This window comes from Rattus norvegicus, chromosome 1 (genome assembly GCF_036323735.1).
Source record: "Rattus norvegicus strain BN/NHsdMcwi chromosome 1, GRCr8, whole genome shotgun sequence".
In the NCBI taxonomy this organism is placed as follows: domain Eukaryota; kingdom Metazoa; phylum Chordata; class Mammalia; order Rodentia; family Muridae; genus Rattus; species Rattus norvegicus.
The window spans coordinates 252,835,713-252,863,694 of record NC_086019.1 but is presented as its reverse complement, the minus strand read 5'-3'; the positions used below and the strand labels follow the sequence as shown (position 1 = coordinate 252,863,694).

General features: G+C 45.1%; 1 protein-coding gene across 2 annotated transcripts; it reads left to right on the top strand.

The window, feature by feature from the left end:
• Positions 1-613: 613 nt before the first annotated feature.
• Cyp2c23 (cytochrome P450, family 2, subfamily c, polypeptide 23) lies at positions 614-25,268 on the top strand. Of its 2 annotated transcripts, NM_031839.3 has the most exons (9): positions 628-831; positions 7,393-7,555; positions 12,240-12,389; positions 13,121-13,281; positions 13,765-13,941; positions 15,205-15,346; positions 16,541-16,728; positions 22,915-23,056; positions 24,666-25,268. In NM_031839.3, exons 1-9 carry the CDS (start codon positions 652-654, stop codon positions 24,845-24,847), a joined length of 1,485 nt encoding a protein of 494 aa, NP_114027.2. In that variant the 5' UTR covers positions 628-651; the 3' UTR covers positions 24,848-25,268. The 2 variants fall into 2 exon arrangements, with proteins under 2 accessions (XP_017445274.1, NP_114027.2); XM_017589785.3 differs by lacking the exons at positions 22,915-23,056; positions 24,666-25,268 and adding an exon at positions 21,852-22,363 and having other exon boundaries at positions 614-831.
• The last annotated feature ends 2,714 nt before the right edge of the window (positions 25,269-27,982 follow it).

Below are 27,982 nucleotides of genomic sequence, written 5' to 3'. Positions count from 1 at the left end.
GGATGTAATTACGTCATGGTCTTAGAAACCTATGTAACATAAAAGTTCAGCTTTGTGTGTAATGAGCTCTCCGTGCTGAGAAGAAGGACATGCACTAGAGAGTCTTAGAAAATGCAAGAGCTAGGGAGATGGCTCAAGGGGAAGCATTCCCTGCACAGGCATGTCCTGAGTTCGAATCCCCACATCTACGTAAAGCTAGGTGTGGGACTGTGCATCTGTGATCCTGCTGTTAGGGTGCCGAGATGGGAGGTGGAGGGCAGAAAAGCCACCACTGCCAGATAGCTTAGCATACGCAAAGGTAAACAATAAGGAATGTGTCTCAAAGTGGGGAGCGAAAACCAACGTCCAAGGTTGTCCTCTGGCTGACACACACACACACACACACACACACAAATGTGTGCATGCGCATACACACACACAAAGAGGAAAGTTACGGATTTTCTAAGCGAAGGGAAAAGCAGCAGCCCTTCTTGATTTCAGGCTCCAGTAAACAAAGCCAACCCCATTCTGTTTTTTTTTTTTTTTCCTAAGTCCAAACCTCTGAGTAGCCTTTGCCCAGTAGGGAACGCCCACCTACCATCCCCCCTACCCCACCCCTTCCTTTAAGCTTCACTTAAAACAGGCAACCTCCATGAACATCCCAGGGCTAAAATGGAGCTGCTGGGATTCACTACGCTTGCTCTCGTGGTTTCGGTGACTTGCCTCAGCCTCCTTTCAGTGTGGACAAAACTGCGCACTAGGGGGAGGCTGCCCCCGGGCCCCACCCCCCTTCCCATTATTGGGAATCTACTGCAACTGAACCTCAAGGACATCCCTGCATCGCTTTCCAAGGTAAGGTGCTTTCCTTCTAGGATGTTTGCCTCCAGGTTAAGCACTCACCTCTCGGTTCTGCTCAGACCTCAGGAGCGCAGGCTATCCCACTGCCTGCTTAGATCTGCTTACCACATAGGCTCTTTGGGGGTGGAGGGTGTTTTGTTTGTTTGTTTGGTTGGTTGGTCGTAGTGAGAGGCCCCAACCTACCTGGAGATAATTTGTTAGCTTCCAAATAAGATTCTGGATTAGAACATAGTTTATGTGACCAGCTGGCCCCATTAGTACATAACACCAAAAGACAAGCTCAGCCAACATAAACACGTAGATTAGTATTTTATACTAAATTATCTGTGGGAAACCTTGTGACTCTCCTTCTAATGAGGACCTCTCCCCTCCCTAACACTCTCCTGTAATGGCACAACGTGGCTGCCCCGGCTGCAGTGAGAGTGATGTCTCCGTAAGTTCACTGTGGGAAAATACATTCTTCAAGATGGAGAAACTGTATGAAAATTTCTCTGATTATACATCTTTGAGCTAAATAAGCGATTAGATGAACAGATTAGTCCATATTTTATGACAAGATGTCTTTCTGATCCTGGGAATGTTAACACCTAACAGTAGAAAAATGCCCTACTTGGGCAAGCATATTTTAATAGGATGACTCAGACAGAGTGAAAACGGGTCTTTGTACCTTCGCTATAGCAAGAAACAACACAGAGATGGAAAGGAGTAAGCCTTTAGTGTAACTCACTTTTAAAACTATACTTTATTATGTTTATTTAGTCTGTGAGCGTATGTCTGTGTTTCTGTGCTGGACAGCACATGCCGTGGGCACACGTGGAAGCCAGCAAACACCTTGAAGGCCTGGATTCTCTCTTTCCACCAAAAGTCTAACACAGGAAACCAAACTTGGAGGCAGGTACCTTTACCTGCTGAGTCATCGAATTGGCCCAACTTTACTTTTTTTACCCCAGAGATTAGTAGGTGATTTTTTTCATTCATTAATTAATTTACTTCACATTCTAATGGCAAATTCTCCTCCCTCCTCTCCTCCCAGCCCCTCCCTCTCCCCTCCCCTTCCTTTCTCCTCAGAGAAGGGGAGGCCACCCACGGATATCAACCTACCTTGGCATATCAAGTTATAGTAGAACTAGGTGAGGCCCGTGCCCTGTGAGAGAACCAATCCCTGACACTATTTGCAGACGAAAGCCTAAGGTAACTGTCACCTTGAGGGGCTTCTTCACCCAGCCCCTGATGACGGAGACAGATGCAGAGACCCACAGCTAAACATTAGGTGGAGCTTGGAGAAGCTTGTGGAAGAGGGGGAGGAAGGATTGAAGGAGCCAGAGAGAGGTCAAGAACACCACAAAAACAAAACCAAATCAAACAAAACCAAAGCCTTACAGAATCAATTAACCTGGGCCCCTAGGGGCTCGCTGAGACTGAACGGCCAACCAGAGTGTTCCCTGCACATATATCACAGACATATAGCTGGGTCTTCATGTGGGGCCCCTAACAGCAGGAGCAAGAGCTGTCTCTGACTCTGTTGCCTGCCTTTGGGTTGCTTTGCCTTAACTGGGCTGCCTTGTCTTGTCTCAATAGAAGATGCACTAGTCCTACACCAACAGTGAGTTCTATGGTGTAATTGATCCCCTGTTCCTCCCCATGCACAGAACTACCCATTTGCATCCCACACCAGTGGGGCATTTTTTGGTTTGTTTTTTTTTTGTAATTGAGGAACTGCATCAATCATTATCATCCGGAGTTCAAAGTTCACTTTATCATCCAGAGTTCAAAGTTCACATTTGAGTGCTGCCCGTTGCAGTCTCTGGACTTGGACCCGTGTATAATGGTACGTATCTGCCCTTAAAAATGTCAGAACAGTTTCAGTGCCCTAGAACTCCTGAGTTGCCTTGGCAACCACAGCTCTTCGACTGTCTCCATAGCTGCGCGTTTTCCTAAAATGTCATATGGATGACTCACACACCATGAAACCTTTTCCAGTTGTTTCCTTCTGCTTAATAATAAGCATCTAAGAATTCCTCCTGGTCTATCCTGGCTCAGCTGTCATTTCCGTCTGACTAATCGCAACCTGTGTGGTCATTCACCTTTGGCAACTACACGTAAAATGGCTGTAAACATCCCTGTGAGGGTTTTTGTGTAGTCCTAAGTTATCAGCTCTTTGGAGCTACCAAGGACACACAGTTGCTGGAGCATATGCTTAGTTTTGTGAGAAACGGCCAAATAAGATGACAGTTAGAGCCATCGAGTTTAACCCGAGAAAAGTGCTTTCTGCATGAAACAAACGATGAAGCCCAGTACTCTGTAGCACAGGGTGCTTAGCAGAGTCGAGGCATATGGAGGGGGCGAGTGCAGATAAAATAAGAAAATGAGCAGGAGCCAGCCGCAGTGCTGAGCTCAGAAGAGTGGGTCTCGAGATCGTTTGAGGGCTGCTGGAAGGATGTTAGCTCCTATTCCAAAAGGCAGGACATCAGAGGTTTTAGGTGGAGTGACATAATGCATCCTATGTTTTAACCACAGGGCTCTGTGGACTTGTAAATATACTCAAACAGAGGCAGGCTACCTGTGCAGCAATGATCTAGGGGAGATGGCGGTGTCTGGGGCTAGTGTAAGAACAGAGGAGGTTAGGAGGGGTGGCTAGATCTAACTGCATCTGGGAGAGAGACAGCAACAAGGTCCGTTCGCTGGCTTGTTGAGAGGTGCATGATAAGGAATTAGGAATAGTTGCTACCTCTCAGCTGAGCGGGTTGCTACAGAATAAGATGGGAGACTATGGGATCGGGCTTTTGGTTTATTTGATATTAGTGAGGTAGGGAATACGCAAAGCTCAGCCTTAGAGATGCTGTCTCAGAGACCTACTACTGATTGGATGAATGTACGAGCAGGCAGTTCAACATAGTTCAACAAATGGGGGCTGAGCCCACATTTACAGTTTGAAGATTCAGGAGACAGAATGTACTTATAGCCAAGAAATTGGATAGGATCATATGGGAATGGGTAGACTGAGGCACAATCTCAAGGTCACCCTAATAAAGGGGTCAGCCAGATAGACGTCTCAAGGAGAACTAAACAGGAGGAGCCACTGAGGTGAAAATAGCCACCAAAGAGTGGGGTGTCCTGGAACCCAAGGGAAGGATACATTAAACGAACTGTTTTAACCACGTCAACACCAGTGGCTGGCCCAGTGGCTGGCCCAGTGACTGGCCCAGTGGGATGAGACAGTGAGGTAGAGCTTTCAAGGGAGCTTCAGGAAAGACGCTTTCAGTACAGCAGTGTTAAGGGATTGTGTTGAGGTTACAAGAAAGGATAGGGGACAGAAAGTAAAGACAGCAGATTTGACAACTTGTCATAGCTTTGCTGAGAGGGACTGTGCTTTGCACTATAGCTCGAAGGAATTAGAACCCAGTGCACATCTTGAGAAATTGCCCGTCCCCATCATGAAGAGTCATCTACAGTAACAGAAAACTATGCCCGTGGGCACAGGTTCAGGAGAGTGAGAGCTGCTGCGGTGGACACTGCAGATGGAAACTTTCTGTCCCTTGCATTATCCCTGGAAGCTACAGAGAAGAGTCATCACCTCAGAGAGGGGTTGGAAGAGGAAGGCCAGGCAGGGCGGTCCCAAAGTACAGCAGGACTCTTAATGGCAGGTGAAACTTCAGCTTTGGGAATGCAAAGGAATGGTATAAGACGTTAGAACTGTCCACCAATAGAGAGGAAGCTAAGAGGTGAGTGGGGAATAAAGAAGAACAGAAAGAAAAAGAACAAAAGAGAAACCCCAGGGAGGGAGAGGAAAACAATGAAGGAATTGTAACTCCTTTGAGCCTAGTAGAAACAAGAATCACGAACAACACAACACCAACGAAACTATCTTAATAGGATTTTATTGATGCAAAGAGATACCATGACCAAGGCAACTCTTAGAAAGGCATTTAACGGTTGGGGATTTAGCTCAGTGGTAGAGCACTTGCCTAGGAAGCGCAAGGCCCTGGGTTCGGTCCCCAGCTCCGAAAAAAAAAAAGAACCAAAAAAAAAAAAAAAAAGAAAAGAAAGGCATTTAACTGAGGGCTGGCTTTCATCAGTCCATTATCATCATAGCAGGCAGCATGGCAGCCCGTAGGCTGTCGTGGTACTGAGGGAGCCAAGAGTTCTATCTTGACCCAAAGGCATCCAGAAGGAGACTGTCTTTCACAGGCAGCCAGCAGGGGGCGCGCTTCCGCATTGGGCGGAGCCTGAGCGTAGGAGACTTCAAAGCCTGCCTCACAGTGACACACTTCCTCCAATAAGGGCACACCTCCTGACAGTGCCACTTCCGATGGGCCAAGCATTCAAACCACCACAAAAACAAAACCAAACAATCAAACAAACAAAAATGTTTTATTATACTGGGTCATAGAAGGCCATTTTAGTGCAAGTATACAGTACTCACTCCTCCCATACCTCGTCATCCTCTTTCTCCTCCCCATGCCCACTAATCCCCTTATCTCCCTGGCAGTCTCACTTCTTTAGAGTCATCTGTACACATATGATTCTATGTGTCTGTATAAAATATGGAACCCATCAGTGAAAGAAAACGTGCTCAAAGGGGTTAGGGATTTAGCTCAGTGGTAGAGCGCTAGCCTAGCAAGCGCAAAGCCCTGGATTCGATCCTCAGCTCCAAAAAAAAAAAAAAAAGAAAAAAAAAAAAAAGAAAAGAAAACGTGCTCAAGTTGTAACCGAATTATTGAACACAAACTTGCATATAAATATCTGCTTGTTGGTATAGATTGTTGTCTGTATGCAGGTGAAGGCAGGCACAAGATAAGGCAAGGCCTGTGATTGGGCAGTGAGAAAGTAGGGCGGGCACAGAGTTTTGGAGAGAGGAGAAAGGTGAAGAAGAGCCGAGATGGAGGAGGAGGAGAAGACGACCCAGACCGATGTGGCTTCAAATGGCCACAGGTAGTTATGATTATCTTATAAGGGATGGATTATTACAGGACAATTTGTCTTATCTAGATGGGCAGTTTATAACAATATCAGTTGGCTCTGAGTGTTTTGTGTGGACGTTTTGCGGGGAGAGAATTTACTGATATAAATCCAGTTGATAAATTACAAGCTTCTAGAGTTTTGATTTTACTGGGATACTGGGTATTCTGACTTTACCCACAGAGGGCAGATGCTGGGACTGTGAACAGAGTTCCCAGCAGAGAGTTGCCAGAGGGTGGTTGCTGCTGGGGCCAGAGAGTAGCCAGCAGCAATGTGGGGCTAGCCGAGGTGGCGAGATCGCTGCAGGGCCCAAGAGTAGCCGGTGACAGCAAGGATGGAAATTGGAAACTTAGTGAGTCGGGTTGAGACGCTTTGCTGATTAAGATGAAGGTACCCCGCAGGCGACACGTGGCCCTCCAGAGCCAGCAACAGCGTGGGTCGGTGCATTTTGTATTTTTAATATTTACCACAACATGTTGGGGCTGAGGGAATGCTTTAGTGGTAAAGCTCTTTGCCAAGCAAACGTGAGGACCAGAGTTCAGATCCTTAGAACCACTTAGGCTGAGCACAGTGGTGCAAGCTGAGCACGGTGGTGTGCGTCTGGAACCACCATGTCCCTCCAGTGAGATGGACGGCAGAGACAGGAGACTCCCCCAGAAGTTTGTGGTTTAGATAGCCTGGCAGATACAGTACTTTAGCCAACAACAAAGAGACTGCCTCAAACAAGATACTAGGCAGAAGACTCATACCCAAGACCTCCTCTGACCTCCACACATATGCTACGGAATATGCAGTCCCCTACATATTTGCACACACATCACACATATATAATAGTATATGCAATATCGTGTATAATAAATATGTGTGCACACAAGTTTTCTATAAATTTTTGGGGGGTGGGTATAGAAATGTAGGTCAGAGCTGCAGACGTGTTTCCCAACCTCTTCTGACTCAGTTAACCTACCATGATTAGTTCCGTTGCATCAGTTTCCCTACAGCGACATAGTTCCATTCCTCTTTATGATGGGGGAAAAAAATCCGTTCCCTGTGTATAATATAAGTGCCACTTAATATAAGTGTCTTTTAGATCTCTCCCTGTGTTGTTTTATTAAGCTCTTCTTTGGCGTCCAATACTTCGTTCTTTATCAATCAATGCCATAGAACCATCATCATTTGAAGGTAAATGTCATTTATTTGGTTGTTTCTGTGTTTTTTTTTTTTAATTGTTCACCATGTATCACCAGTACGTTCACCGTGTCTATATGTACTGTGCCACATAAGGACACTGGCATTCGTGGAGAGAATGTGCGTTGGAGATATTCTACCCCAAATGTGACTGTTTCTTTCCTCGTACTTCCAATGGGTTTTACACTCGACAGTGGCTCCTAGGGTGCATGGCGGCTGCAGCAGTCCAGATGCCCAGTGACTAAGGCTGCACGTGCAAATGAAGGAATGAAGTAGACTGCACACTTAGGGTTAAATTCCTAAGTCGAGACTCGTGGAGCAGAGGCCAATCCCTGTGCAAAACTCACTCAGAAGCTTCCAATGAAGAGGTTTCACAACACCATTTACGCAAGTGCTTCTGTCTCCTTCCAGCTGGCCAAAGAGTACGGGCCTGTTTACACGCTGTACTTTGGAACCTCTCCTACTGTGGTCCTACATGGCTATGATGTGGTGAAGGAGGCGCTTCTCCAGCAAGGGGATGAGTTCCTCGGGAGAGGACCTCTGCCCATCATCGAAGATACCCATAAGGGATATGGTATGTTCCAAACCAAAATGCAGGCTAACTTCCCTCGACCCCCGGGGACTTAGGGGAAAGACATCCGATCCCGTGTCTGGTTTGCACACAGCCACCAACCACGTGTTTGCAATGCTGGGATGGGATTACAGTGCAAGTGGCCCAGAGGCATTGCAGGTACCATAGGTGACAGGCATAGTGCCCAACAAGACTGGCCTCACTCACTACACATGCCAGACAGACTCTTAGAGGTGCCCGGTCACTAGCACTTCTTATCAACTGGCTAAAACTTAGGGGGTTCCCACGACAGCTTCAGGTTCAATTATCTGTACAATAATTCATAGAACTTAGGAAGGGGCTAGGCACGGTTTCACTACATACTGAGAAGATATGCCGAAAGGGTCTTAGAGGATTCCGAATGCAGAGGGTTTAAAGAATGAAGCGCGGGCTGGAGAGATGGCTTGGTGGTTAAGAGCACTGACTGCTCTTCCAGAGGTCCTGAGTTCAAATCCCAGCAACCACATGGTGGCTCACAACCATCTGTAATGAGATCCGATGCCCTCTTCTGGTGTGTCTGAAGACAGCTCAGTGTACTCATATAATAAATAAATAAATCTTAAAAAAAAAAAAAAAAAAAAGAATGAAGCGCACCCAGGAAGCTCAAGTTAGCCTTGGTGTGCGGAGTGTAGACTGAGATCTCATTACATGAGCATGCTTGATGGAGCCGTGTGTGTGTGTGCATGTGCATGTGTGTGTAAGCACATGTGTGCATGTTTGGGTGTGTGCATGTGTGTGCATTTGTATGTGTGTGTGTAAGCACATATGTGCGTACATGTGTGTGTTTGTGTGTGCTTGCATATGTTTGTGTGTGTTTGTATGTGTGTGTAAGCATGTGTGTGCACACATGTGCATGAGTCTGTGCTTGTGTGTGTGTGTGTGTACGTGTGCGTGTGCATAGCAGTCCTCTGTCATCCTTGCTTTTTACTTTATATTTTGAGATGACACCTTTCGCTGAACCTGGAGTTTGCCGATTGGCTAGGCTAGGCCAGTCTGAAAGCGTCAGGAATCCCCCGTCTCTGCTCCCTCCCACTCCTGTGCTGGAGCTGTAGGTGTGCATTGTTGCACCCCTCTTTTTATGTACTGGGGATCTAAGCTCAGGGTCTCAATTCTCACGCTTGTGGGGAAAGCAGGTCACCAACTCCAGCTCATGAATCTTTGGTCTTAACTCCATCCCCAGAGCCTCCAAATCCCTTAGAGGTCAACATCAAGTGACTCAGCCTTTTCAACTTACTTGGCTGGTCTTCCGGCAGGGCGAACCCTCATCTTGGAATTATTCAGGGCTCACTATGAATCAGTTCATTAGTATATACTTGGGCATAATCTAGAATATCTACAGTGGATAAAAGAAAGTCTTCTTATACCCAGAAAACCCATGGATTCAGAAACTCCAAAGAGAAAAAAAACATGATGACCAGAATATAATTTCATCATACAACAGATTGTACAATATCTTCGAGATGAACATCAAATCAGGTTAAGTTACCTATAAATCGATTCTGTGAACATGACTGAGCTAAAACCAATATGAAAGGCTTTGATAACAGGAGCTGTTCCTCAGAGGACTGGGACTGGAGAGGAGCAGTACTTGGAGTGTAGCCTCCCACAATGGGGGTACGGGGGAGAGTGGCAGCAGCAGCTAACAAGGCCTAGGATGGGCGGGTGCTGTGAGCTAAGCAACACCCTGAGCAGCGAAGGAGAAGGAGGATGAGGGGAGCAGCCTGTGTGTAGCCATGACCATCCCAGTCACATCCCATTCTCAGTTGAATATAGATTCACAGGGAAGTCATGTCATTGTATTTCAGGACTTAGGCATGCATATGCTACACCATGCTTTATAGGTGTCAAATGTTATAAAAGGAAAGCCAAGAGTCTCTCCCTTAAGTCATTTAAAATTATAAACTTCGAATCCCAGATAAAGAGCAATAATTCTTTTCAGAGTGTATTATGGATCCCTAACTACATGTAATAATGCAGGATGCTGGTTGTACAAGGGGACTGAACTTTGGGCCATCCTCTCTCAAGATCAAAGTGCATTCATCCAAACAAAGCAGCAGCCAAGTCTCCCTTTGGACAAAACAAGTTGATTGCATTGGATGTTTGTGTCCTTCTCTGTTAATATTTGTCCTTTTCTTTGAGACTATAATATAATTACATCATTTCTCCCTCCCTTCCTCCCTCCAAAGCCTCCCATATACTTCTACTTGCTCTCTTTCAAATTCATGGACCTTTTTCTCATTAACTGTTGTTACATTCATGTGTGTGTGTGTGTGTGTATGTATTTGTCTGTGTGTGTATGTGTGTGTGATGTGTGTACACCTGTGTGCATGTGTATATATGTGGGTGGTATGTGTGGTGTGTGTGATATGTAATATGTGTGATGTGTGTGTGTGCATGTGTGTGATGTATGTTTGTGAGTATGTGATATGTGTGTGCATGTGTGTGGTGTGTGTGCATGTGTGTACATGTTGTGATGTGTGTGTGAGTGTGTGTGTGTGAGTGTATGTGAGTGTGTGTGTATGTGTATGTGAGTGTGTGTGTGTGTGTGTGTGTGTGTGTGTGTGTGCAGGTATCTCCATTTTATAAGTTTAGTCACATTGGGTTAGGGACTATCCAATGACCTCATTTCTACTTGATAATCTCTATAAAGATCCTGTCCAAGTCATGTCACATTCACTGATACTGGGGTTAGCTTACCAAAGTATGTTGGGGGAGGGGAGCAATTCAGTGAATAATATTTTGCTCAATGGAATATCTGCTAAAATTCTAACTGGCTTCTGTTGCCTTTGAACAACTATAACACTGCTGCAGATTGCTACGATGTATGTATAACTAATCAAATTGTTGAAACACTTCCTGGTAATTATCAACTCGATATTTTCCTTACCTCTTTGATCTTTAAACATTTATATCATTGCTAGTGGCAACCATTCAAATCTTTCCTTTATTCATTTGAGCACCAGAATTAGTTGCCAGTAGTTGGCTGAGGAATCAGCTGTGAATAACAAGATACCAGAGCTTCTAAAGTGAAACCTTTGTGTTACTGGGACAATTGATGCCAGTTGACTGGAGCTAAGAAGCTAGCAGTGATTGAGAGACTGGTCTGAGGCCCCCGGCACATATATACGCAGAGGACTGTTTAGTCTGGCCTCAGAGGCCCCAGGGAAGGAAGAGGCCTGGGGCTGGGGTGGGGTGGGGGGCACCCTCTTGGAAGCAGGGGGAAGGATGAATGAGATAAGAAACTGTGGGAGGGAAACTGGGAAGGGGGGCAATGGCTGGAATGTAAATAAATAAAATAATAATTTAAAAAGTGATGAAGAAAAGAAGAGGAGGGGAGGAGACCAGCATCACTGAGGTGAAATTTTCTAGGAAGTGTTTTTCCTAAGAGCACAGAGAAGCTATGTTCCAGAGGCAGCCATGGTTGTACCTCCTGTTGGGAGCTGGACTTGGTAATGTTTAAGAGTCACCCAGGTGGTACTGGTTTTGAAGGCATGCAGGGGTCATGGAGAGCAGCCGATGCCTGGCACTGTGAGAGGCTAGGAGAGGTTAGTGGTCAAAGAGCAGCCTCCGTTGCGGTTGAAGGCTCAGGACTGAAGGGGTCATGCAGAGAAGTTAAGGCTTGGCGCCATGAGGAGAGCCTATGAGAGGCTACTGGTGAAAGTGCAGCCCAGTTGCAGCAGGGACCCCTGCAGTTTTGGAGATGTGGGTACTGTGGGATGACCCCCAAGAACAGCAGCAGCAGTGGAGTGAACCAGACAGAGCATAGAAGACAAGGCTATTTTAAAGAGACTGAAATCTTAATGTTTGAATTTGTAAAGACTGTGGGACCTTTAAAGTTCTTTATGTTTTTAATGGAGATCTTGGAGGTGACTAAGAAAGGAAGAGTTGCGGCCTAGTAGTGTTTCATCTGTGGGTCAAGTTGACAGGGGGTCGGTTGTACTGGCTGGTTTCCTGTGTCAACTTGACACAAGCTAGAGTCATCAGAGAGGAAGGAGCCGGAGTTGCTGAAATGCCTCCATGAGATCCAGCTGTGAGGCATTTTCTCAATTAGTGATCAATGAGGGAGGACCCAGCCCATTCTGGATGGTGCCATCCCTGGGCTGATGGTTCTGGGTTCTGTAAGAAATCAGACTGAACAAATCATGAAGAGCAAGCCAGTCAGCAGGCCCCCTCCATGACCTGCCTCAGGGCCTGCCTCCAGGTTCCAGCCCTGCTTGAGCTCCTGTCCTGACTTCCTTAGATGGTCTGGCAGTGTAAGTCAAATAAGTCCTTTCCAGCCAACCTGCTCTTCAGTCAGAGTGTTTTGTGGCAGCAATAGAAGCCCGTAACTAAGACCAGTATCAAAACATGAGTTCTCATGGCAGTGTTGATGGTTTTTAACAGCCAGATAAGAGTCCCTTCCACAGCTGGGACTCTTCTTCCCCCACCAACAACCCTCCGTGTTCATTTCTGCCTCCTTCTGACTGTAGCTTAGATTTCGTTTTCTGTGGCAGACGTTCCAATTGAACTGCACTCCATGAGCTTTTGACCTGCCAGCTCTCTGTCCCGGTAAGGAGCACAGACATGATCAGGCCAGGCAAGGAGCCATAGAGAAGTTGGCCTCTGTGATACAAGACCCCACTGTTGCTGTTCTGTCTCTGTTGCCTAGGACTCATTTTCAGTAATGGAGAGAGGTGGAAAGTCATGCGACGCTTCTCCCTCATGACTCTGAGGAACTTCGGAATGGGGAAGAGAAGCCTAGAGGAGAGGGTGCAGGAGGAAGCCCGGTGCCTTGTGGAGGAATTACAAAAAACAAAAGGTGAAACCCACACACAGCCTGTCCCTAATCCTTGTTCTTCCTCGAGGGGTCCCTTGGTCCAAGGTCTACCCAGGCTATGAAGACATCAGCCAGGACAGGAACATTATCCCGAAAGCTGTTAGTTAGGGCTCTGCAGTGCCTCAAGTGGATTCATGTTCTAACCATAGCGCTATACTAGATGTATGTTTGGACAAATTACTACATTTTTCTGAGATTCGTTTTCACTACTTGAAAAAAAAAATCAGGCTGCGAATCAAACCCGATAGAAAGATTTTAATGACACAGGGAAAACGTTTGCATAGTATCCAATGTATTATAAATGCTCTGTAAAATTGCTTATTGTCATTATTATAATATACATCTAATATCAAATGTGTTATAATTATAGTGTAATACTACATAGAGCGTATAGTACTCATGCTACTACAAGATCAATGGACTATGCTAACAGCATATGCACTGTATATGCTAATATATGTGTGTTAGTTAAGGTGACTAGAAGATGCTTACATCCTAATAAAGCAAGTTTCGAGGAATGAGCCATATGTGTATATTTGAAAGGAGGCCAGTTCTTGAAACCCTAGTTCAGGATGACAAGAATGCTCATCGTTAGGCACTGGAACTATAGCTCAGTGGGAGAGACTTGCCTGGCATGGGCAGGGCCCTGAGTTCGTTCCTTAGTCCTTGCAGTCAACAAGTCTCAGCGTTGAAATTCTGCCCCCTTCCCGCAGCTCAGCCCTTTGACCCCACCTTCATCCTGGCCTGTGCTCCCTGCAACGTGATCTGCTCCATTCTTTTCAACGATCGATTCCAGTACAACAACAAGACGTTCCTCAACCTTATGGATCTTTTAAATAAAAATTTTCAACAAGTGAACTCCGTGTGGTGCCAGGTAAGACCTGGGTTCTACCTGTGTTTGTCACGGTCCTCACTGCTCTACTGGAAGCCTACTGCACAGTAAAAGGCTCTGGGTTCCCTTGACCTATGAGCATGGCGTCCTTCCCTCGGTGTGCGGAGTAAATGAGTAGCATCTAACGCAGCGACTGGGGAAGTTTGCCCTCTCTGCTTGTTCCAACTGGTCTGTTGGAAATGCGGCTCAGTCTAGAGTCTTGCCTAATGTTTGTGAGCGATGCCCTGCATTGCAAACTAAAGACAGAAAGGAGGAAGGGATCCCAGAGGGGCTTTCCCAGTCACTTCCATGACGGCACATTTCCACTCCCTGATTCTGGGCTTGAGCAGAGGTGGGACAAGCCATAGACGGGAAAGACACTCCCCCTTGCATGGTGCTTACCCTCTCCCCTTCCGTTTGCTAGCCACACCACCCCTCACAGAGGAATTACCGACAGTTTTTGTGTTTGCTCGATTTCATTTGTAGATGTACAACCTTTGGCCAACGATCATAAAGTATCTCCCTGGAAAGCATATAGAATTTGCAAAAAGAATTGATGATGTTAAAAACTTCATTCTTGAAAAAGTGAAGGAACACCAGAAGTCCCTGGATCCTGCCAACCCTCGGGACTACATTGACTGTTTTCTCAGCAAGATTGAGGAGGTACAGGACACAGGGGACCTCTTTTCTTTCTGTATTTTAGCCCTCCTGAAGGTGCAGGAAAATGATCACACATGAAGGTAGCTGTAATTCTGGTACTATATGGCTTTCTGGATAAAGGATTTGAAACAGACACACTGTAAACAAACTGTAAGTGATACAGGGAGACCCCATAGCAGCCGTTGGTACTTGGAACACTATTGAACAGGAAACAGTGTGACAAGAGAAAACAGTATGGTTCCATAGTCACAGCTACAGTTCCAGATCTGAAAACCAGTTTCAGAGCTCTGAAACTTAGCACTGTGCATGTTAAGAGTCCCTCAGCTACACCGAACAGTTGGCGTGCACACCTTTAGGCCCAGCAGTCAGGAAGCAGAAGCAGGTGGATCTCTGAGTTAGAGGCCAATCCTGCTCTACAAAGTGACTTCCAGGGCAGCCAAGGTTATACAGAGAAACCCGGTCTCCAAAAAACAAAAACAAAAAGATTCCCTCAGCCAACTCTATAGATGAGAGGAAAACACCAGTCAACTCTATCTAGGGGGCACATATTTCCACAGTATAAACTTCACCTCCAGGGAGGGATGACATAGATAGCCAGGGTCCCTAGAAAAGATGTCTGAGAAGAGTGTTGTATGTTCATTCCACTGCATTAATCTATGCATTTATGCTTACTTAGTTACCAAGGAGGTCCACTGCAGGGCCTAGTCATTCTGACGAATGTTAGGGGACCCATTATCTCTGGGAAAAAGAAAACTACCAAAGTGGGTAAATCTCTGAGTTTGAGGCCAGCCTGGTCTACAGAGTAAACAAGAGCTACTAACAATGGTGGGTGTTACAGAAGAGCCACAGAGCTGGGTAGAAAAAGGGAAGCTTGCTAGTCCTGAGCCAGTGACCTTCCTACACTAGGCTCAAACAGAGCTTATCAAACTAGTCTCCTTCATTAAATACTGCTCAAGAGTTTATCGTTCACCAAGTGTGTACATGGGGCGTCATTCTGAGAACTTCCTGCCCATTAATTCTCCAATCTCTGCTGGAATGTTACGAGACTAAGGGGAGAGACCAAGTAACGTGTCAGGGATACACATCTGTGCCTTGGCTAACCTGAGATTCGAGCCCAGAGAATTCAGCTTCATGATTGACTGCTCGATTGCAATAGTACAGGATATGAAAGGGATCTTGTAAGGAGTGGTCTCTTGTGTGGTGGGATTTGAGGAAACTGTTGCCTCCTCTTTAGCTCACAGAGCCCGTAACTCTGCCCACCTGTAGGAGAAGGACAACCTGAAGTCTGAGTTCCATCTGGAGAACTTGGCTGTCTGTGGGTCTAACTTGTTTACGGCAGGCACCGAGACAACCAGCACCACCCTGAGATTCGGGCTCCTGCTCCTTATGAAGTATCCAGAGGTGCAAGGTACGATGGGTGAGGGGGGGGGGTGGGGGCTGCCGCCTCGGGAGAAGAACCTTGCCTTTGAGGAGCAGAATTACATCCCCTGGTGCTGCTAGGGAAGAGAGGCTCTTAGGAACTAAAAGACTTTCATTTAAATTCCAAAATAGAACTGACGGATCTCAAACCTCCTATGTTAGAAAAAAAAAAAAAAGACAAAAATGGAGCTGTAACTGAGCAAAAGATGTAATGTGTTCCATGCTGAAACCACTTCCGGACCTGCCAACACAGGGCTGTGTCTGAGTTCTTTCATCTTGTGGGCTTCCACCTTGAAAATGCGCCAAACCCCTTAAGGGGGATTCTTAGCTCTGAATTTTTCTTTTTCTTTTTTTTTTAGCATATACTAATTACATAGAATGATGGATTCCATTATGCCTTTACATGCATGTATACAATGTATATAGATCCTATTCATTTCACATGCATCTATCATGTATACAATGTATATAGATCCCATTCATTTTACATGCATGTATACAATGTATATGGGTCCTATTGGTTTTACTTGCCTGTATACAATGTACACAGATCTGATTCACTTCTCCCACTTCCCAACTCCTGTTGATCCCGGAACAGGTGAGGGGTTCCTGACAGGAGAATGGGTGGCCTACCGCAGCTACACTACTGAAGGAAATTCTCCCTCCTACAGCAACCACGAACTACTTTTGGATCCTCAGTTGGGTCTTAATCATGCATTTAAAGTGAAACCCAAAGGATAATCTCAAGGCATTTCTCAGAGCGCAGGCTGTAGGAAGTCCGTGTTTACTGCTCAGCAAACAGTTGCAGCTCCCGCAGGAGCTGTGGGAAAGTGGGAGAAGCTGAGAAAGATGAGCCCAGCAGAATCAGGGTCAAACATCTTCCCTCTATGGCTGATTTGCTGGGAGTCACGTGATTTGCTGGGAGTCACGTGATCAGTTGGGACTCCCTGGGTCTTTTCCCAACCACAATGGCGGTTGTGCACATTCCTGACCCAACCTTTGTTTCCAACAGCCACATTTTAGGGGTTTGCAGCAAAACAGTGTTGTCTAGCAGCACCCCTTTACTAGCCGCCATAATCCCGCTCACCAACGCCTTCTCCAGGCCACTTTCTATCACTCCTTGCAAGTATTTCTAGGTCTCCTGAGAATATCGGCCTGAGCTGCCCACTCTGTGTTTCTGCAGCCAAAGTTCATGAGGAACTTGACCGTGTGATTGGACGCCACCAACCCCCCAGCATGAAGGACAAGATGAAGCTGCCTTATACCGATGCTGTATTGCATGAGATTCAAAGATACATCACTCTCCTTCCTTCCAGTCTGCCCCATGCTGTGGTCCAGGACACAAAATTCAGAGACTATGTCATCCCCAAGGTTAGACATGTTTGCAATGGGATGACTGGGAAGGAAGGGGTACCATGGTACCTGCTGGTGCTGAGAAACTCTCTTAGTTCTGGGGCTGGAAGAGAAACCAACAGGTTAGAGTCACCAAAAGAACACACAGAGCCACAGACACTGTCGCCTCTGGGCCTTGTCATTGACTTTGTAGAATGTGGGACGCTGACCTGAAGCTTCCCAGGTCCCTCCTACTGTCATGTCACACATTAAATGAGCAGTCTCTGATGCAGAAGAAGCTCACCGGATTTTTCATGGTGGGTTTTAAAAAGGGCCTCACTGTGAAGAGGCAACGGTTCTCATGTCGAGCCAAATCATTGATTGCCTTTAATCCCAGTTTTCAGTTAAGCGATTGCTGCCCTCACGGTCAATCTGTGCACACCAGGGGTGCAATAAGTCTTCTGCACTTACATTTACAGGGCTCCATAGCTCATAGATGTAGAAAAGATACCAAATGTGACAGAAAACAAAACAAAACAAACAAAAACAAAACAACAACAACAAAAAAGACACTGCCCAACTCAAACCTGTCCAGTCTGCTAAAGTTTGAGTCTACACAACTGACATGGGACTGGACCTTGAGCAGGAACACTTCAGTAGTCTAAAACCAGGATATACATCATAAGAAAAACCAAGGATCTCAGTGGGTAAGGGAGGGGCACTTGGTGTGTAAGCGCAAGGACCTGAGTTCAAATCCCGGCACCCACGTATAAAGCCAGGCATGACATGCATATGTAACCCTGCACCGTGGTGAGCAAAGACAAGAGGGTCACTGGGCTTTTCCTTCCATTTTAGTAGAACAAGTCCTCACTACACTGCCTAAACTGACGCCATCCTTCAATCCTTCAACCTTAATCCCTGGTGTGCTAAGGTTAGGCATTCACCACCAGTGCAGCTAAGAAAACTTTCATTAATAAAAAAATTACAAGGTAAAATACTCGGAGGTAAGCAGGAAGAATGCAAGATTTTAAAGACTTAAAGATATTTTCAAGTTTAGAATGCCAAATTATACAATTTTTGCTCGAAAGACTTATTTCTGTATTAGCCTAGGAAAATAAGTTATCTACAAATAAAATTACATGTTTATATTACATGTATAAGATGTATTTATAGTAATGTATAATACTGTTATGTTAATATTAATAATATATAATATTAATATGAGTATTAATAACCATATTTTCTGAAACCAAAATAATAGATTCCAATTTTGATATGGAATTTTAAAAATATTTAAAGTAAATTATAGGAACCGGGCAGTAGTGGTACACGCCTTTAGTCCCACTTGGGAGGCAAAGACAGGTGGATCTTTGAGAGCCCAGCCTGGTCTACACAGTGAGTTCCAGGATAGCCAGGGCTACACAGAGAAAACCCTGTTAGAGCAATAAATAAGTAATAAGTAAATAAAACACAAATCTGCAGTTTTAAAAAAATTATTACACATTTTATTTATTTTTATGTATGGTCATTATGAATGGTTAATGAACATATAAAATATATCCACAGAATGGAATAGACTGAAAATAAAAATTATAAGGATTCATGTTTTAACTTATTAACCATATCGATGGGATAGCTAAGAAAATTTTTCTTGGGAGTGGGGATCTAGCACAGTGGTAGAGTGCTAGCAAGCACAAGGCCCTGGGTTCGGTCCTCAGCTCTGGGGAAAAAAAAGAAAAGAAAATTTTTCTTTGAGACAGGGCTTCACCATGCAACCTTGGCTGGCCTCGAACTCACTGTGTAGTCCAGACTGTGGAGGAACTGGCAGAGTCCTGCCCCAGGGATGGCAGGCATTCTTCCTGGTAGCTTTACCAAAGGTGACCTTGCAGAAGGCAGTATGACCACAGCTCCAGAAAAGCATCCCCACTGCTAAGAACTTTTATTTTGTGTGGATTTTCCAGAAAATAAGAATTTCCTATATAAATTTTAATAAATCATAAGACTTATTCTGTATTAGGCTGGGAAAGTGTATCCTACAAATAAAATGGCTTGTTTATATTAATATATAAAATGAATTTATATTAATATATAAAAATGGCAATATTGTCTGGAACCAACTATCAGATTCCGATTTTGATATGGAATTAGCTATTAATAATTATTTTATATATAATAGATCAATATAAATATTTGTATTTAAAAGCAAGATGTTGAGGCACACACTTATAACCCCAGTATTTGGCACACGGAGACAGGAGGATCAGGAGTTTGAGGCCAACCTCAGTTGCATAATTAATTTGAGACTCTGGCTCAAAGCACAAACTAAAAGAATGTATTTTATATTTGAGAGTTAGAAAAATTCTATTTAAAAAGATGCTCACTAATCATGGACATTTAAAATTCTATTTCTATAAAGGAGAATATTGTGCAAACTACAGAATACCACAGGTTCTGTGTGGAAACGGTGGGCCAAGCTGTGTGTGTCCATTTTCACTTCATAAGGTATCTTCCAGAGGGCGAGTATAGTCTGGAAACAGTGATTATATCAAGTTAGAAGCCAGGGAAGAGTCCGTACAGGAAAGGAGGGAGGGGCTGGTGGGAGGGGCCGGTGGGAGGGGCCGGTGGGCTGGCTCAGCAGGTAAAGGTGCTTGCTGCCAAGTGATGGCCTTAGTTCAATCCTGGAACCCACATGGTGGAAGGAGAGAGCTGCCCTCTGACCTCCACATGCACACCATGGCATGAGAATGTAAACAGCTAAACTGTAGAGGAATTTGAAACCAGCAACATGGCTGCTCTGATCACATCCACAGACCTTGTAGGTCAGTGATCTGGCTGGAATGCAGACAGGCCCTTAGTGCATACCTTCAGCCCCAGAATATGAGTCTAATTAAGGGGCAGACAGAGTGACAGTCAGAGAAAGATGAGTCAGAGATAGGATACGCCCAGCTCTCAGGAGAAATACTAAGAGCAGCCCTAGGAGAACGAAGGGAGGTCAGTCGGTACGTCAGCGAGTGGGAGTTGGGTCAGGTGGGAGTCAGTGGAATGAGTGCAATGGTGTTTGTTGAGTTGGTGTGTGATTTCGTGTACTTGAGTGCAGGCCAGCAGAGGCAGCGGAAGCCAGAGAATAAGAAGGAGACAGAAGATGCGAACAGATTGCCAGAGGTAGTTCGAGGCCACGCAGAGCAATTCAGTGAGAAGCTGAGAGAAGCCAAACTGAATCAGCCAGTTTGGAGTGGAGTTTGATCCAGAACAGCTGAGTTGAACCAGCCAGCCAGAGTTCAGAAAGACTAGAAAGGGTGAGCTTATTCAGCAGTAAGCCTCCGAGATGACAATTACATCAGGCGAATAAAAGTTACTTTTACAGTAAGTGTCAAAAATAATTTAACGGAGCAGGAGAGAAACAGTCTGGCTTTACAGTCTTCTGTGCGTTTTGTACAGCAGTGTCATTTCCAATTCTTGCGCAAACGCTTACAGAAACACGAGGCGAAAGTAGAAAGTTAGCTTCTGGCTAAGCTGGGTGCTCCATGGCCAGACAGAGCTGGATCCAGGCTCGTCTAGCTGTGCTGCTTGCCCCAAGTGAGCCTTTCTCCTTTCTGATCCTCGGCTTGCCTGTTTATATGACGTGAGCCAAAGAAAACATCCTCCGTGCTCCGTTGGCATGAGAGTTAAATGGTGTTTATAAACAGCTCAGTTCAGTGTCGGGCGGACGCGAGGCTCCCAGTATAAACAGTGGCCACCGTTAGCATTTTGTCATTTAGGCTGGAGCTTCTTGAACATCCCCCACTCACACCCCTTCTCTACCAAGGGAACCTTTGACTTTGCATATAGGCCTACAAGATAGGCTACGCATTAAACATTTTCTGGTGATAAATCTTTAAGTATAATTAAAACCATTTTTGCTCTACGTATGATTTTACGAGGTAGTGAAGACAGCCAAGTTTGCATACTAATGAGCACGATGTATTTTTAGTTTTACGTGAAGAATGAAAAGCCAGTTGGATATTTGGTCCTGTAGGTAGGAGTGTATCTCTGGTGATTTCCGGAGTTAACTGATATTTTGATATTTTTTATAATCGTCAATGCTGTGAGTACCACTTCACATAAACATTCGGCACAAAAGAGCAGCAGGAATGTTTACTGTTATTTCAGAAGTTATTAAGAATCCTACCCTAATTTGAAACCAAAACTGCTTTAACAATTTCTTAATGGCATCCAAGTCGGTGACTCAGACAGCAATTTTTAAAACCAACTTATCCTTTCTAACACAATTTAAAGGTACATTGGTTTTAGACTGGCAGACTGAAGGAAGACAGAGGGCAAAAACCTGAAGAGCCTTTGTTAAATCATTGTTTCTCTGAGCTCGGAAAACCCGTGTGTACCGGAGGGAGACTGCAGTCCCTAGCATGCAGTAGTCTTGCATGTCAGCTAAGGTGTCTCAGGCCTCGCTCTCTCGAGTCATGGGGTGTGACAGCATGCTCAGTGCGGGGCAACCCACACACTGTGTTCAGAACTAGACTGCAGTGAAGGGCTGGAGAGATGGCTCAGTGCTTAAAAGCACCGCTCTTCTAGAGGTCCTGAGTTCAATTCCCAGCAACCACATGGTGGCTCACAACCAGAGATCTGATGCCCTCTTCTGGTGTGTCTGAAGACAGCTGCAGTGTACTCATAAAAACAAAAATAAATCTTTTTTTTTTAAAGACTGCAGTGAGCCACAGGACGCCATGCCACCCATGTAAGGACTGCCGGAAATGCCCGGGATTCTTTACATGTTGGATTTTGATTACATTTTTGGTCCTTGTGTATTCAGAAACTTGTTACTGTTGCTAGCCCGTGTACAGTTCCCACTCTGATAGCTGGCTTTAGATGGCTGTAATAACACTGTGACCAAGAGCAATCTGGGGAGGAAAGAGTTTCTTTACAGTTAGCTTCCACATCCCAGGTCACAGTTCACTGAGGGACTCAAGGCCGAAACTGAAGCTATGAAGGGACACTGCCTCCTGGCCTGCTCCTCCTGACTTGTCCAGTTTATTTTCTTACACACCCCAGGACCACCTGCCCAAGGGTGCTTCCACATCAGTCATTAATCAAGAAAATGGCCCAGAGGCTTGTCTCCAGGCCAGTCTGACTAGAGTATTTTCTCAGTTGAAGTTCTTTCTACTCAGGTGACAAACTGACAAACAAAACTAACCAGGACACTCACACTCATGGCTCTCGGTGGAACTGAAACCCACAGTTTAAGAAGCTGGAATCTAAGCATCACAAGAATCCTATAAGGCCTGTTTTAATTACCGCATTGTGATGGTTTGTATATGCTGGGCCCAGGGAGTGGCGCTATTAGGAGGTGTGGCCTTGTTGGAGTGGGTGTGGCCTTGTTGGAGTGGGTGTGGCCTTGTTGGAGTGGGTGTGGCCTTGTTGGAGTGGGTGTGGCCTTGTTGGAGTGGGTGTGGCCTTGTTGGAGTGGGTGTGGCCTTGTTGGAGTGGGTGTGGCCTTGTTGGAGTGGGTGTGGCCTTGTTGGAGTGGGTGTGGCCTTGTTGGAGTGGGTGTGTCACTTTAAGACCCTCATCTTAGCTGCCTGGAAGTCAGTCTTCCACTAGCAGCCTTCAGATGAAGATGTAGAACTCTCAGCTCCTCCTGCACCATGCCTGCCTGGATGCTGCCATGCTCCCGCCTTGATGATAACGGACTGAACCTCTGAACCTGTAAGCCAGCCCCATGTGAATGTTGTCCTTATAAGAGTGCATGGTGTGCAGTAAAGCCCTAACTAAAACACTCATTTTACAAGTGAGGGAAATGGGGTTCCGTTGTATAGACCTGAGGCTCAGGGTCTCATTTCCCTCCACGGGCATCTGAATCCAGAAAGAGGGAAAGAAAAGAGAGGAAGGAAGGAAGGAAGGAAGGAAGGAAGGAAGGAAGGAAGGAAGGAAGGAAAATAAACATAACAAAGTAAGTCTTTCAGCTTGAGGCTGAAGCTGCTAAAAAAAAGTGCCTGTGTGGTCACTGTGAGCTGCCTCAAATTTTCAGCAGCTAATTCTTGACTGCCACTCTTACCAAAAAGAACTGTCATGGCGATAGGTAAGTGTGTAACAGCTATAACCCAAGATGATCATCGCGGTAGCACGTGAGTACTTCCTGTTTAGTCCTCCGTTCTCGGAGTGTCTGACTGGCTTGCAAGCTAACAGCTAGGTGGTAAAGCACCTCCTGTGTTCTCCATCTCTTGGCTCCAGGGTACTACTGTACTCCCGATGCTGTCTTCCGTCATGCTGGATCAAAAGGAGTTTGCCAACCCAGAGAAGTTTGATCCAGGACACTTTCTGGATAAAAATGGCTGCTTCAAGAAGACAGACTACTTTGTTCCCTTCTCCCTTGGTAAATGTACACGTTTCAGGCAATTAGGCAATTTTTAGCTTCGCTGAGTTATTTCTTAAGTGACCCACTGATGCAAAGTCAGTCGATCAAACCGTCCTAACTTCCCGAGGCTAGCTAGAGACATTTAAGGCTATACACAGTCACATCAGCTAAGTCATCCAGGAACTATTTTGTGGCAGGGGATGCAAGTTTTTTTTTTTTTTTTTGTTTTTTTGTTTTTTTTTTTTTGTTTGTTTGGTTTTTTTTTTTTTTTTTTTTGTTTTTTTTCGGAGCTGAGGACCGAACCCAGGGCCTTGCGCTTGCTAGGCAAGCGCTCTACCACTGAGCTAAATCCCTAACCCCCGGGATGCAAGTTTTTAAAGAAAACAAACATCGATCAAATTCAGATGTCACCTATTGCCTGGTAATGAAGAAACTCACGGTTGCAAATTTTGTCTGCTGATTTTCTTTGGTAATGGCAACTTTTCCAAAACAGTCCAACATACAAATGTCTTCATTTAACTGGTGTTGATTGTGATTAATAATATTAATTTTCTGATTCTCTGAGCCAGAGTCCATCGAAGAATCTTCGTCAGCATTCTTCTCTGAACTTGGCCTCCAGTTATATTTACTGGAAGGCCATAGAATGCACTTGGCGTTATCAGCCTGCATTCCTTCTCACTGCTGGTCCGTGTGTTTGTTTGATGAGCATTTTTTTTTTTAAATAAGCAGCTTAAGGAGCTTGAGATGGTAGTAATAAACCAGTTGCCTCTAGTATGTAAGGCCCCAGGTTTGATCTGGAGACCTTCGAGAATAAATCAATAAATAAAGAATCAGTAAGTTTAATATGCATCGTGTCTAACTACAATGATAATAAACAACCAAAATAAAAATGTCGTAAACTGGAAGAAGAGAGGGAAATAAAACTACCAGCAATTTCCCATTACAGAGATAATCACTTATGGTCTTATCACAGATACTTCAAACAGTGCCTTGGTATATGTAATGTGTAGGTTGGTTATTTTGTTTGTGTTTTTGTTTTTTATTAAACTTGGCTTATTCTGTGTAGTCTGTAATAGTCTACTTTTACATAGTGTACTGTGATAAAAGATACTAAATTATCTTCTACGAAAATCTTCCAATTGCATTGTATAATAGAGTCCTAAGGCTTTGCTTAACCAGTCCTTTATGGAGCCAGGTCTAGGTGTCGTTCAGTCCCACAATATCATAAAAAGATGATATAAGTGCTGGCCTCACAGCCTTGCTAACTCCTTCAGATGACCCACCCCTTGGAAGTGCAGTAAAGATGATTATTTCTTGAGCGTTTTTAAACGGGTTTAATTGTTTTCATTTTATGTACATGGGTATACATGTGCATGCAGGGGCCAGAAGACAGCATCAGATCCCCTTCAACTGCAGCTAGAGCTGTGAGCCACTATGCGGGTACCGGGAAACCTGGGTCCTCTACAAGAGCAGCCAGTGATCATAACCCCTGGGCCATCCCAGGCCCCTAGGGTGTTTTGATAAGTGCTAGTTTACTGTCCTCCCCAAGGTTCTGATGGGCATTTTCAGTGGCTTTCAGGTCTCAATTGAACCTGAAGAGAGCTAATGTGGTGTTTTCTCCTCCCAGGAAAGCGGGCCTGTGTTGGTGAGAGTTTGGCCCGGATGGAGCTCTTCCTGTTCTTCACCACCCTTCTGCAAAAGTTTTCCCTGAAGACTCTGGTGGAGCCCAAGGACCTTGACATCAAGCCTATTACTACCGGGATTATCAATTTGCCGCCACCTTACAAGCTGTGCCTTGTTCCTAGATAAGGGTTTATCCTTCTAATCATTCAAATCAAAGTAATTGTTTCCTTTTTCTATAAATATTCTTTTTATGCTAAGCACTGCCTAGGCCAGAAACATCATGCATGAAAACCACATGGACATTTATTTCGATTTAAAAATCTAGGTCTTAAAAGCTTCCAGGACACAGGCAGTGTGTCTGTGTCCCTCAACTGCTCTAGAAACCAGGCCCCAAGCACAACTGACACCAGATATGCAAGACCCTCATCAGACGCCACCTACAAGTAGCACTGTGTGCTCTTCTGTAGCTTTGGAAATAGAATTGTTTTCTGTCATTGTTTCAATAGAGAAATTAATGTAATGGCCTACGTTCATTTTCCTGTTCACACTTAAAAACATTTACATGATTTGTGCCACATTCACAAAATAAATTCTCACCCTGACAATAGTTTCTTTGTATGTTTGACTTTATCTTAAGTCTCAAAAAAAAAAAAAATCCTTTCCTTGGCCTGTAATCTACAAGAAGATAAAGAGTAAAACCCAGTGGTAATCAATCCCCTGTCCCAGAGCTCTCCCTGCTCCACATCCATTGGCAGCCATTGGTTTACATGTGGCCCAAAGAGCATTCTTACGAAGTTAAACTACATGTTAAACTAAGGTGCAGACGTTCATGACCGGGCCCTCTTGACAGACACAGGAGTGGGACCAGCGGCAAAGAGCAAGAGGGCGCAAGACAAAAAGCCTACGCCTTGCCAAGAGAACAGTGGCTTACACAGGAGAACAGAAAGGATGGCTGCCCTAGAAATGGCTGAGGTGAGTCCAGAGAGCAGCGGCTACCACTGACTGGGTCATAAACCAACAGTCAGGTCTGGCAATGAGCAGTCACTGGAAATGAGAGCACTGGAAAGACAGAGCTGAGGCAAGGGAACGAACGAAAAGGCAAGCCACAGACTGGAGAAAATGTTCTCAGAGGATGCATCTCATAAAGGATGATCACCTCAAACATTCAACTCTTGAAACTCTATTTGAAGTTGAAGCAGAGCTGGCAGTGGTGGCTCACGCCTTTAATCCCAGCCCTTAGGGTTAGCCTCTGAGTTTGAGGCCAGCCTGGTCTTCAGAGTGAGTTCTAGGACAGCAAGGGCTACACAGAGAAACCCTGTCTCAAAAACAAAAAAGGAAAAATAAAAGGAAAGAAATTGAAACAGATGTTAAATATGGGGTTTAAGAGCTAAACAGATGTTTCACCCCCAAAGACGCACAGCGGGCAAACCATTCCCGAGAAGATGTTCTACATCATACCTCACCAAAGAAACATGAACTAGGGTGAGGTGAGTGCCGGCTCACAGAGGTTAGAAAGGAGGAAAACTGGAGCACACACAAGCTGGAGCAACAAGACCCTGCCAGTTGGCATACAGAATCCTACAGCCACCCTGGGAGACAGCTTTCTTACAAAGCTAAGCCTATCTCCATCGTACAACTCAGCATTGCTGCCCTTGCCTCTACACCACAGAACTGAAGCTATAGCTAGACTGAAACCACACATTCGGGGCCAGAGGATGGCTCGGTGGTGAAGAGCGCATGTAGCTCTTCCAGAGAGCGTCAGCACCCAATAGCTGTAACTCCAGCTGCAGGGAATCTGATGCCTCCTCTGGCCTCCATGGGCATACCTGCACTTACAGGGACATACCCCCACCCCAATTGACGAACAACGTAGTTATAAATAAGTAAATAAGTAAATAAATAAATAAATAAATAAATAAATACCGACATGTGAGCTTATAGCAACTCTAGTTTATAATTGTGAAAATGTAAGCTCAACCAAGCTGTTCTCGAGCGTATGAGTGGACATCCCAACAACAGGATACAATTTGGTACTGACAAGGAGCGCAGTAACAGTGCCTTGGAGACAGAGAAAAGGTCAGGGGCGCTGGGTAGAGGGAACACAGGGGACTTTTAGGATAGTGAGAGTGTTCTATGTGGTACCCACACTACCCAGAACCACGGAATGTGCCACACCCAAGCTACTGGGTGTGGGTAATGATACCATGTCAATGAAGGAGCATCAGATGTGTTGCTCTGGTGAGTAATGTTGGTGGGGTCGGGGTGAGAGACTATTGGTGCATCGGAGCAGAGAGCTAGGACAGCAGAAATAGAGCATAGGAGTGTATAGTATACAGAAAACTGTCTTCTGCTCAAGTTTGCTGTGAACCTAAGAGCCCTCTGTGGAAAATGAAATCTGGAGCTGATGAGATGGCTCAGTGGTTAAGAACACATGCCACTCTTCAGAGAACCCACGCCCAGTTCCCAGCTCCCTCATGGAAACTCACAGCTGCCTGGAACCCACATTCCAGGGAATGTGATGGCTTCTTGGGGCAGTAGGTGTGTACATGGTACACAGACATGCATGTAGGCACTCACAGGTACACATAAAATCTAAAAAAGGAACCAACGGTTTAAAAAGAAAACCATTATTAGGCTCTATCTTGTATCTTATTTTTAAAAGTAGAGTGGAGTTTCTAGGCATATAACCAAAGGTGTTAAACCTGAGGGTGTGGAGAGATACTAACACACGCCCATGCTCACAGCAGCTTTATTCCCAACAGCAAAAGGTGGAAGCAGCAGAAATGTTCATCAGCAGAAACACAGATAGATACAATGTATCACATGCATGCAATCGACTGCTTTCTGTCTTTAAAGGGGAATAGATTCTGATACATACTACACAGAAGAACCTCCAGGGCATTAAAGAACAAGACCGTGGCAAAAGCACAAATCTGATTTCACTTACTTGAAGTACTTAAGGCAGTAGACAGACTAGGCTAAGGGGTTACCTGGTGGGAAGGGACAATGGAACGGTATCAGATTTCACTGAGGAAGAGAAAGTGTTCTAGCTGGGTGTGATTAGTGAAGGTTGCACCATAATGCAAATGTCCACAAACGTCCCGGAAATGGTGCTTCTCAGTGGTGAAGCCGGTAAATGCTGCCGTGTGTGGAAAGTGTGCACCTGAGGTATTTTAGCTTTAGAGGTGAGGATTTCAGAACCGCTCCCTCTGGAGCTGATGTGGCTTTGTGGGTATTCTTTTTGTTTGTTGTGATAGGTCCTCAGGAAGCTCAGTTAGGCTTCAAACTGGTGAATGATGTGGTAAACAATGACCTTGAACT